We start from the raw sequence: 11,583 nt of genomic DNA, 5'->3' as shown, positions 1-11,583 counted from the left end.
TTTTAATGTGTTAAAATTATATTGTATAATTAACCAAACTTCAAACCAATCTATTAAAAAAAGGAAACAATCACAATCAAATAATAGAAACCACTCAAACAAGATTGTTTCAGAAAATGAAAAGGAAGAAACTAACTAGTAAGAATTACTACCAGGAAGCTGAAACCACTTACACCAGCAAACGAGATAGACATGGTGGCGCTAGAGAGTTCGAGCTCCCCCAAATGACCAACTATCAACTTGCTTCAATTCTTGATGAGTTAAGAGTCAAAATCAATCCCCCAAGCAAGTCTTTACTTGCTGCTTAATATCAAGTAGAATACACCAAACATTATCACTTATAAACTCTAAAAATATATAAACATTATCACTTACAACAACCAGAGTATTAGAACTAATAAATATTACACTTATAAACATAAATATCACACATAATTCATTCAGTCAATAAGAGAAAACCAGTAATATATAACGAAATCCAAACCAAGAAATATAACACCAAAATCCAAACAAAGAAAAAACATAAAATATTTTTTCTCAAATTCAAAAAGTACCATTCAAAATCTATAACACCAATTACATTTTAATCAATAAATCTAAACAAAAAATGTTGGATATGATATTCAGAAAGCACCATTCAAAAAAATGTTTCAGATTATGTAAATATGGAGTTGAGATATGAGATATAGTAGTTGTGAAAGCTTCACTGTGGCCTCCGATTCAGTTGATGCAAGACAGAATCCAATTCTCCGCCGGTGATTCTTCCGTCATTACATATAAATGCAACGATGGAGGTGTGAGGCAACAATTAATTAAAATTTGAAAGAAAATGTATATACTTAGAGTTGTTTGAAGGTATGAGCATCAATGGAGAAGAAAATGAAGGAAGTTTTTGGAATGTAAACAAATGTGAGAATGAGGAGAAGAGAAAAGAAGTTGGCGGCTAGGGTTTTGGGATGGAAGAAGAGAGGGATTATGTTTTAAATCCATGTGGAAAAAGCACCCATGATATAATAATAAAGCCAAACAATGAAATAAATCCAACTAGATTGCCACCTAAGGAGAAGTTAACGTTTTTTTTACCAAATTTAACGGAAAGGATCAAATATACTAACAAAATCATTTTTAAGGGACTAACATGTAACATTTATTGAACAAGGGACTAAAGTGAAACCTGAAATTAAGTTAAAGGACCAAAGGATATATTAAGCCTATATATATATATATATATATATATATATATATATATATATATATATATATATATATATATATATATATATATATATATATATATATATATTCTCTATGTTATGCTAATTTTATTATATTTATTAAATTTTATAATTAACACTCGTGAATATTATTTTAATGAGTATTTAAATAAATTATATTCTAATTATAAACGAAAATAAATAAATGAACGTGAATGTAATTTAATTAGACTAAGTGTTATAAATAATAAGAAAATATGGGGTGCCAGATATAATTTTGAGGGTGATAAGTTAAATACTCTACCAATCAATATGCCCAATATTACTCGATCCGTCCCATAAATAATATCATATTTGAGCAGTGTAAGGTTCTTAAAAATATTATTAAATATATTAATTTTAATAATAAATAGTTGAATAAAGTAAAAGATAAATAAATAGAGGATAATATAGTGTTGGAAAAAATAATAATAAATGCACCATTCGTACCGTAAAGAGACTGAGTACTATATATACCATATCTTGAAAAGGATATTTTATTAAAGTTGACTGTATATGTGAGCGAGTGCCTAATAATAATAATGGCTTTGATCTCGACTACGAGCGTGTTCAATCTTGCGAGTTTTCAGCTCAAACAAACTGAAATTCCTTTTTCAACTTTCAGCGTCATTCGCAAGCGTTTCGGAGATTGTTCTAACCGCAATGCGGTGCTTCTAACAAGCAGAAAAAATGCACCGATTCTTCCCAAAGTCAGAGCTCAGAGTCAGAATCTTCCTGGTGCGAATGCGTTTTCTATATCTATCGATCTTCATCGATTCTTGAAATAGCGTTGCTGAATCTTTTTTGTTTGATCTCAGAGTATGTTCCGGATTCCAAGTTTTACAAAATTGAAGCGATTCTCAGGTTATGGCACTTCTCTTTTTATGTTTACTGTGAAATCGGTTGAATCCGGACTTTTCTTGATGCTTATTTATGTTTTCGGTTCTTTTGATTTCTTTTTTGAACGATGAACAGGCCATGGAGAATTCCTCATGTTTCTTCGGTAACGCATTTTCCTTTTTATTTGATTTTTTTTTGCATGTGTAAAATTGGATGCGATTCTTGTTATTTTCACTGAATTAGATGCATTGTCTTTGATACCTACTGTTTTTTGAAATTGAGTTATGCATTGTAGATTCTTACAGTATAAAAGTGTTGGTTGATTTGTTAAGAAGTCGGTTAGCTATTCTGTTGCTTTTTTACTGAATTCTGGTAGATATATTTTCTATTGAATTCTGTTAGGTTTTTTTAATTGAATTCTGTTACATTTTTTTAACTGAATTCTGTTAGATTTTTTAATTGAATTCTGTTAATTAGTTAGTTAAGTTAGGTCTTCCAAAAAGTTAGTTAGCTAGTTAGTTAATTCAGTTAGCATAGTTTTAGTAAATTAGTTTCAAGGTCGATTAACTATTCTGTGATTTGGTTAGCATTTTGTGAGTCGATTAACTATTCTGAATGGTTATGTATATAAATTTGAAAAATTATGCATAGAAGTGTTAGTTAATTAGTTGCAAAGTGAGTTAATAATTCTGTTAATTAATTGGGATTTGGTTAGCACTAGTGTTGTGTATCTCAGTGTAATATTCATTCAACTGATTTCATTCTGTATCTTATTTTTATTCACTTCCTAAAGGTTTTACTCGGTAGATTTCCAGCAATAGGTACATAAAGTTGTCGCTACAAATGCAATAAGCGAAAATACAGCATTGATTTTTCATTATAGAATGAGCTCATCATTCTCTTGGCATTGGGATTCATGGCTTTACTTTTTTTGAGTTTATACTTGAAACTCAGTACCTCTCACGAATAACTGATTTTGCCAATACTGCTTAATGTAATTCATTTTGGGGGTGCTTGTGCTATTATACTTACCAGCTTGTTGACATAGTGCTGATACTGAATTTATTTTTTATTTTATTTGAAGGCTTTGTTGAAAATGGGAGTTCGTGGTGTCACTGTATCTGATGTCAAGGGGTTTGGTGCTCAGGGTGGTTCGAAAGAGAGGCAGGGAGGTAAGTACATCACTAAAGAAAATACTGAATATAATCTATGAATAAGGCTTCTGTAAAGCAAATTTGTCTTTGAAGTGAGCAAGTAAGTTTGTATTTACCCTTAACTTAATCTAAAATCTTAACCTAAATTCAGTGGGTTTTTTTCATGGCTATACTATTTGTTAGGGTAGCTAGTTTTGTTGAATTTGTGCCTTAAAAAAACAATTGATTGTTTCTTGATTTACTAACATGTGAGCATACAAGTTTAGGCCTGCGGCCAGCCAACTTTAGCTGTCTTTTAAGTTTGCAACTCTTGTGCATTTTTACCTTCCTTTGGAGTTGATTTGTACACTTTGCTTTATTATGCATATTACCTATAGGTCCTAACCGCAATGTCCTTTATTACAGGTTCTGAATTTTCTGAAGACAGTTTTGTTGCCAAAGTTAAAATGGAAATAGTAGTGAGGAAAGACCAGGTGTGTTTACATTTGGTTGTGATTTCACTAGCTACAATTGGTTGTGTACATTACTTTTCATGTAATATATCGAAAGTATTTCAAGTCATACGTGGCCATATTAAAAAAAAAACTGGTTCACCGTTACATAAGAATGATCATTTAGCTTGCACAGTTTGAACAAAATTTGTTAGTATGCCTTTAATTTATAAGTTACCTTTTACTTTGCAAAAATCAGCAGAACTTCTTGTTTGTTAGATTCTTATACCTTCTAAAACAAATAATGAACATGACAATGTCAGAAGTCTACGAATTTGGGTCTTCTCAGCTTTTATGGCTAGACCTATTGGTTTTTGGATATTTGATAATTCTGTCACCATTGGTTCTTGCCTTTTCAGTCTCTTCTGAATTCATACATGATTAGTCACTGTTTAAAAGTGTTTGAGTTTCAAGAGACTAAGCAAAACAGTTTTCTTTTGTTTGACAATAAAGGACGTGACCTGAGTAGTTAGAATACATTTTCAGTTCAGTGGTGTTTGATTTAATTAGTAGTTACAACTCAATAAAATTTCAAACTGATATGTACCATTTATTTCTCCAGGTTGAGGTGGTACTCCAGAGAATTTTGGAGTCAGCAAGGACTGGGGAGATTGGTGATGGCAAAATTTTCTGTAAGGCCGATCGATACCTACTTTTTTTGAGCTGTTATACAAGTGAATTATATGTTGTGGTGTGTTCTGAGGTGATACAAACCTGATATTTTCTTAGAATCTTTCTTAATAATTAGCCAAAACTCCATCTCATGTGCCTGTCTTATTTATAGGCAACACTAATTATTTTTTTTAGTACCATAATCCCCCAAAATGCCCAAGCGCTCATAATGAAATAATTTGGAATTGTATGTTTAATTGTGCAGTGATACCTGTATCTGATGTAATAAGAGTTCGCACAGGTAACTGTTTACTTCCCTAAGTTGTCTAAAAATGAAAAGAAAAACACATTTTTATATAATCGGCATATATGCTCAAGCTTTACATACCAATTTTCAGGTGAGCGTGCGGAAAAGGCTGAGAGAATGGCTGGTGGGATGACTGATATATCATCTGTTTGAGCTGAGAGATTAGCATTTGCAATCTGGTCCCTGGTCCTCATACCATTTTATTTCTTCCTAGTGAATTGATTACTGTGATGTTTGTTGTGTATATGTTGCGCTTTTGCTGTTAGAAACTTTAGATATCTGCAACATATATGCACAGACAATGTATTTCACACATGCTGAGTTGCTGATAGTTAATAAGATTTTGTTATAGTTTTAGGATGAGTCATCCTAGCTATTAGTTAGATCAGAAATAAAATGATTACTAAGTGGATCACTTGTACTACACCTCATTGCCCTTAAAACATCCACACCAGAATTATTTTCCTAGTTTGAAGTATCAACTGGTTCCATACTATTCCTTGCTCAGATTAAACTCTCCACCCAGGAGACTGATGTAGCAGTCCCCACAAGAATCTTAATTATGAAAAGTGTTGAAACAAATAAAATGAGAACAATATATGAAGTATGCGTGGATATGAATTGAAATAATTTCATTGAGCTAACTTTTTCTTTTTAAAAGCATCTATAAGGTGAAAATAGTCCTTTAAGGTGTTGCCTAAAGGATATAAATTTTTTGAGAAAATTGACGAAGATTATAACAACCGATGATAATTCACTTTGGTCCTAACAATAAGAAGGAACACATTTCATCAAATAAGTTGTGTCTTTGCCTTTAGCTTTGCTACTGCACCATAGAACTTCTAGTTCCCAAACTTGATGCTCATGGCTCAGTTAAAACCAATCTCGGACTTGTTTCCAAATCCCTTTGGTTGTCTCACAATCAAAATTTAGAAGTGACTAGCCAACACCGAGATGATAAAGAAAAGCAATGACAAATGGTGGAGGCTGTGTATAGATTATCCTTATCTTAACCATGCACGTCCATGAGGTGACATATTTTTTTTTTATCAACACCGATTTAGTCCGGTTCGGGGTCAGTTCTGATATCAGGTGGTTCCACGGCCTCCTCTAGATCGTAGTTGCGAATGATCGAACTATGATACTCTCTATCAAATTCAGCGCCAATCACCACTGAACCAACTAACGATTGGTAGGTGTAATACTTTTTAATGACATTGATTTTTTCTTCCTAAAATGATTAGTTTTAATGACATAATTATTATCTCCACAATTTTAAGGCTATGTTTGAATTGGTGAAATGCAATGAAATAGAATGTAATGTAATATAATGAAATAATATCATGTTCTATTGTTTGAATTGGTAAAAAAGAGAATGGAGTGGAGGAAAATATGATGAAAATGCATTTCATCTTATTCCATCCAATCCTTCAATTTTCATTTCGTCAAATTTAAAATGTATGCAATGAAATGAACTAATTTAGTCACTTTCGTTTTGTCAAATTTTATAATAAATGTTGTCAAATTTTATAATAAATACAAAATCAACGTAGTGTAATATATGTTTTATTTCTCTCCGCTCTATTCTATCATATTCAATTCCAATCTATTTTGCTCTATTTCATCAATCCAAACATAACCTGGATAAAAAATATGAAAAGTATGACAAACTTTTTATGTTTTCTAAAACATGCTTGAGCGGTATTGATACTTTAAAAGAAATAGAACCTATAATTAAAATATAGTTCCTTTTTTTAACTAAAATTATGAAAATGACAGAACTCTTGCCATTATGATTGTAGTGTTAATTATTATTTTTATTTTCAAAATGAAAAATTGTTTTTTTTTTTTTTAAACTTTTTCGAAGATAATAATTGTGATTCAAACAAATGTGGTATATAAATCTTCAATATTCTACTATTTTACAAACCACAGGTAGAAGAGGAGAAGAGATCTCGTCTTCATTTCACAACAAAAAATATCTTTCTCAAATCTCAAGGCAAGTCCTTCTTCATCATTTCCCAGTATTCCCAAATCGAAACGCTACATGGATCTATTCATTTTCTCTCTTTCTGAATCATAGTTTACGATTTGATCTTTCCCTTGCTGCAATCTTCATATCATGATTTCAATTTTGATTTTCAGCATTGCATTGAAATTAGGGTAAAATCAATTAACGTTTGTGCTTGAAAATTGATTCAGGATAGTTGAAAATGGGTCTGTCATTCACGAAGCTTTTTAGCCGGTTGTTTGCGAAGAAGGAGATGCGTATACTTATGGTGGGTCTCGATGCGGCTGGTAAGACCACCATTCTCTACAAGCTCAAACTTGGAGAAATTGTTACCACCATTCCCACCATTGGTAAGTTTTACATTGCAATTCCGAGGGAGCGTTTTTTGATAATGTCAATCTTGTTCTTTTCAATATATTTGAGTGCAAATTTTGATAATTTACATTATATTGTCTAGGGTTCAATGTGGAAACTGTTGAATATAAGAACATCAGTTTTACTGTCTGGGATGTCGGAGGCCAGGACAAGGTATATTTCTATATATAATGTGTGTGTGTGTGTGTGTGTTTCGGTATATAGCCTATGTCTCGGTTTTAAGGATTATAGGGATAAGGACTAGGGATCTCTGATAAGAGAAGGAAGTTATAGAAATAGTCGTAACAAGAAAAGACACGTCCTCGTTTTATATGAAATCCCATATTCAAACTCGGGTCACCATATTTCCCCTCCTCTTTTGTGTTTGTTTAAGTATGTGTTGGCTACTACTAGGCCAATGGCAACAAAAAAACAGAACATGTTTTATGCAGTTGCGTTCTAACTTCTATCACAAAATCCATTGTTCACTATATAACAGAAAACGGCTCTATAATTGACACCAGCCGGCTCACTCCTTGAGCAATGCAGGGAGTAGACCAGAGCTCTCTATAAATCATCTACTAGATGTATCATGCACTCCCAACTAATAGGCCTTTTGACTTGTTTATTGGGCCAGTTTTGGATACTCCTTGCAATTGCATTTCCCACAGACATTGTACCCACTGGATCACCATCCGATTTCTCATTTCACTCGTATCTCACATTTAGAGAACTGTCTGGGTTCTTAAACCTGCTTGCGATCGGTTTCATTCCTAATTTTGGAGAAAATCTAAATCCCATGATTGGTAGTCTTAGGTTGTGAAACAATCATTTCTTGTTGCTTGTTTTCTTAGTGTTTTTTTATTTAAAAAAAGAGAGAAAGGAAAAGTGATTATTTTCCAAAAATTATTTGTTAAGTAGCTACCAAACATACTATAGAATGTACTACTTACACCTCTCCATTGCAATAACGTATGAGCTAAGCTGCATACCTTGTTTGAAGATGCATATGATTGATTGTGCAATGATGTTTATTCAAATAGAATTGTACAATCTGTTTGTACATTTATCAATTTTATAAACCAACCATAGTACTTAGTTTTGATCTACCGTAGTAATTATCATGTTCACTAGGATTTTTGTCTTGATTTTCAGTTATTAGTACTAGTGACATCACATGATTTGCTAAAATGGGGGAAGTTTTATTCCTTGCACTTAATGCACGCCAAAATTTAATACTGTAGCTAGTCTTCTGTTAATGAATATTGCCTGGGTTCAATACTGTAGCTAGTCTCAGCCTATTGCTAATATGGATTGGCTATAATTCTTGGCTTAAATCACCTTACTTTTGACCTCTAGCTCTTTATTTTTATCTGAATTATTTAAAAAACTTATGGACTATTGACATGCTTTTCTCACTAGATTCGTCCTCTGTGGAGACACTACTTCCAAAATACGCAAGGGCTTATTTTTGTGGTTGATAGCAATGACCGAGATCGTGTTGTGGAAGCTAGGGATGAGCTGCACAGGATGTTAAACGAGGTAGTAAATATATCCTCAATGAATGAAGATGAGAATTTGGCTCATTAAAGAGACTAGAGACTTATTTCTTATAGCTTGATTTTCTGATTTATTTTGTATGGTTATAATATTCACAGGATGAGTTAAGAGATGCTGTGCTTCTAGTTTTTGCTAACAAACAAGATCTTCCAAATGCTATGAATGCCGCTGAAATAACCGATAAGCTCGGACTTCATTCACTTCGTCAGCGTCACTGGTAATCTGAATCTCAACTGTTGTTTACCTGTCTCTCCTTAATCTCCTCTCTTCCTGATTTTACCCTATCCATTGACATCTATATGATCTATTCTTGCAGGTATATCCAGAGCACATGTGCTACCTCTGGTGAAGGACTTTACGAAGGACTTGACTGGCTCTCAAACAACATTGCAAACAAGGTTAATACAGAAAATTATTTTCATGAACTGCAATTTTAATTGCAGGTTCACAGATTTCTAATATAGACTTTAACTAATTATATTATTATTTGTGTTGCAGGCATAGATATTGTTAGTCACGGGCTGCATAAAGTTCAGTTGAGTTTAGATATTATGATTTCAGATGTTTCGATGTGGTTACCCTGTTTAGAATTTTACCTGCTCTTGCATGTATTGTTTCATTTGTCTTTGAAAAAGAACAAAATTACCTAGGTTTAATATACATTTGCAATTTTTTTCCATGTATAACCTAAAGTCTTTGTTTCACTCATTGATCTGTGTGGTCAATTAAATCACTGAAAGCTTTTACATACACAATATATTATTAGCTATAAAACAAACAATTAGATATTCAGCAGAGCAATGTGAATATGTTGGTTTGTTTGATGCGAAATCCAGCAAGGATGATTACAATTTCTGCTTTTATTCTTCTATGTGTATATTTTCAGAATGAAATTGTGGAGTGATGTACTCCATGTTTAGTTGCTACTATTACTGCTGAACAAATTAATCTTCTGCAAAATTAGGACTTTCATTCCTTTGTTATTAACCCACGAATGACATGTTTAATTAATTGAAGGTCCCTAGATTATTTAAGATTTCTAAACAAAAAAAGTTTGTTATTAATCATCTGAATTTGTCAATAATTTTTAATATAGTCTGTTTTTTTTAATTGATCTCTTAAAACATACTGCTTCAATAGGCTTTTTTTTTTTTCCTTTCATTTGTTAGTCTCGCTTAATTTTTGGCTAACTATTGGACTGGATTTTTCCATATTCACTTCTTTTTTAAATAAAAAAGTCATTTTAAGTTTTGCGATAATTGAGACTTGTAATTGCAGGTTTTGTCTGGCCCAAGACGCCACAACATGATTTAAGTTGGAGGATGCTCTTTCTACTCTTATTTGTGCATTCTACACTTTTGAAAACTCGAAAATACTCTTCATGTGAAGATGCATCTTCAGATGTATCTAAAATAAAATAAAAAAACTTTGTTTTTCTAAGATCCATCCCATATTGAATAAAGGGTTAATACTTATTTTGAAAAAAAAGTTGCAATTATTACCTTAACAAATTTTAAAAGTTTCAACTTGGAGCTTTAGCCAGCCACATCATCAAAAAATCCATGCACCATAGAATCCATGTGAAACACCTTACCACTATGTTTACATTATTATTACTTAATATTAATATCATTAGTTAATAATTATTAGTTATTAGTTAATATTTATTAGCTAATGTTAACGTTATTAAATAATATTAGTTAAATTATAAAATAATAATTAATATTTATTTTACTGTTTAACTTAATTAAATTATAAAATATAAACTAAATTAATTAATTTTAACTAATATTAGTTTATATTAATTTAATTTAGTTTAATTTAATTTATATTTTTTAAGTAATACTATTTTAATTTATATTTTACTGTTAACATTATTAATTAATATTTGTTTATATTAATTTAATTTAGTTTATATATTCTAATTAATATTAGTTTAATTAAATTTAATGTTTATATCAAGGTTTATATGTAATTTAATTTAATTAATATTATTTTACTTTTAACGTTATATTTAACTTAATAAATTTAATTTAATTTAATTTAATTTAATTTAATTTAATTTAATATTAGTTTAATTTAATTTAACGTTTATGTTTAATTTAATTTAATATTAGTTTAATTTAATTTAACTTAATAAATTTAATTTAATTTAATTTAATTTAATATTAGTTTAATTTAATTTAACGTTTATGTTTAATTTAATTTAATTTATTTTTATTTAATTTAGTTAATATTATTTTACTATTAACATTATATTTAAGTTAATTAATTTAATTTAAACAATTTATATTTATATTTATATTTAATTTACTATTAATGTTATTAATTAATATTATTTTATATTAAATTAATTTAGTTTATAATTTAATTAACTTTAATAGTAAAATAATTATTAATTATTATTTTATAATTTAGTAATATTAATTAATAACATTAACTATTAACTATTAATTATTAACAAATAATATTAATATTAAATAATAATGAAAATAGTAATTAAACAAAAAGTAATAATGTAACATTAACACTATCTATTATAACACAGATAAGTCAAATCTATAATACAATGTGAAGCGTAGCCCAATGGAAAGGTGTTTCACATGGATTCCATGGTGCATGGTTTCAATACCCCATGGGACCAATTTTTAAACTTTGATATTTAGACCATCTCCAATGGTAGTTCCTTCTAATAAGTTCTCCACCTAGACATGCCACATCATAGTACCATTGCATTGCAATGCAACTATGAAAAAATTGTGGTACCCAATCAAATTAGTTTATGAGGTAAAGTTGTGGGCCCAATAATAACTTTTTAGAATTATACAATTAAAATAAAAATTATAAAAATTATTTTAAGATGATGTGGCTAGTGGGACCCATAAAGAACCCAAAAATGGGTTGCACCATTGGAGATGCTCTTAACATTTGAAGAACTAAACAATATAATAATAATAAAAATGCCACGTGGAATTAAATTAAATAAAAAATAATAATAATG

At 30.2% G+C, this 11,583-nt stretch overlaps 2 protein-coding genes across 2 annotated transcripts; both read left to right on the top strand.

The window, feature by feature from the left end:
- The first annotated feature begins 1,739 nt into the window (after window positions 1-1,739).
- LOC131610991 (nitrogen regulatory protein P-II homolog) lies at window positions 1,740-5,318 on the top strand. The gene is made up of 8 exons (XM_058883099.1): window positions 1,740-1,991; window positions 2,072-2,117; window positions 2,229-2,256; window positions 3,178-3,265; window positions 3,653-3,720; window positions 4,301-4,370; window positions 4,616-4,651; window positions 4,749-5,318. The coding sequence occupies exons 1-8, from the start codon at window positions 1,796-1,798 to the stop codon at window positions 4,808-4,810; spliced, it is 594 nt and encodes a 197-aa protein (XP_058739082.1). The 5' UTR covers window positions 1,740-1,795; the 3' UTR covers window positions 4,811-5,318.
- Window positions 5,319-6,523: 1,205 nt separating this feature from the next.
- On the top strand, window positions 6,524-9,445 carry LOC131610992 (ADP-ribosylation factor-like). The gene is made up of 7 exons (XM_058883100.1): window positions 6,524-6,656; window positions 6,860-7,018; window positions 7,126-7,196; window positions 8,445-8,564; window positions 8,681-8,799; window positions 8,899-8,980; window positions 9,081-9,445. The coding sequence occupies exons 2-7, from the start codon at window positions 6,871-6,873 to the stop codon at window positions 9,084-9,086; spliced, it is 546 nt and encodes a 181-aa protein (XP_058739083.1). The 5' UTR covers window positions 6,524-6,656; window positions 6,860-6,870; the 3' UTR covers window positions 9,087-9,445.
- The last annotated feature ends 2,138 nt before the right edge of the window (window positions 9,446-11,583 follow it).

This window comes from Vicia villosa, linkage group LG6, assembly GCF_029867415.1.
Source record: "Vicia villosa cultivar HV-30 ecotype Madison, WI linkage group LG6, Vvil1.0, whole genome shotgun sequence".
NCBI lineage: Eukaryota > Viridiplantae > Streptophyta > Magnoliopsida > Fabales > Fabaceae > Vicia > Vicia villosa.
This window is presented reverse-complemented; position numbering and strand designations above follow the sequence as displayed.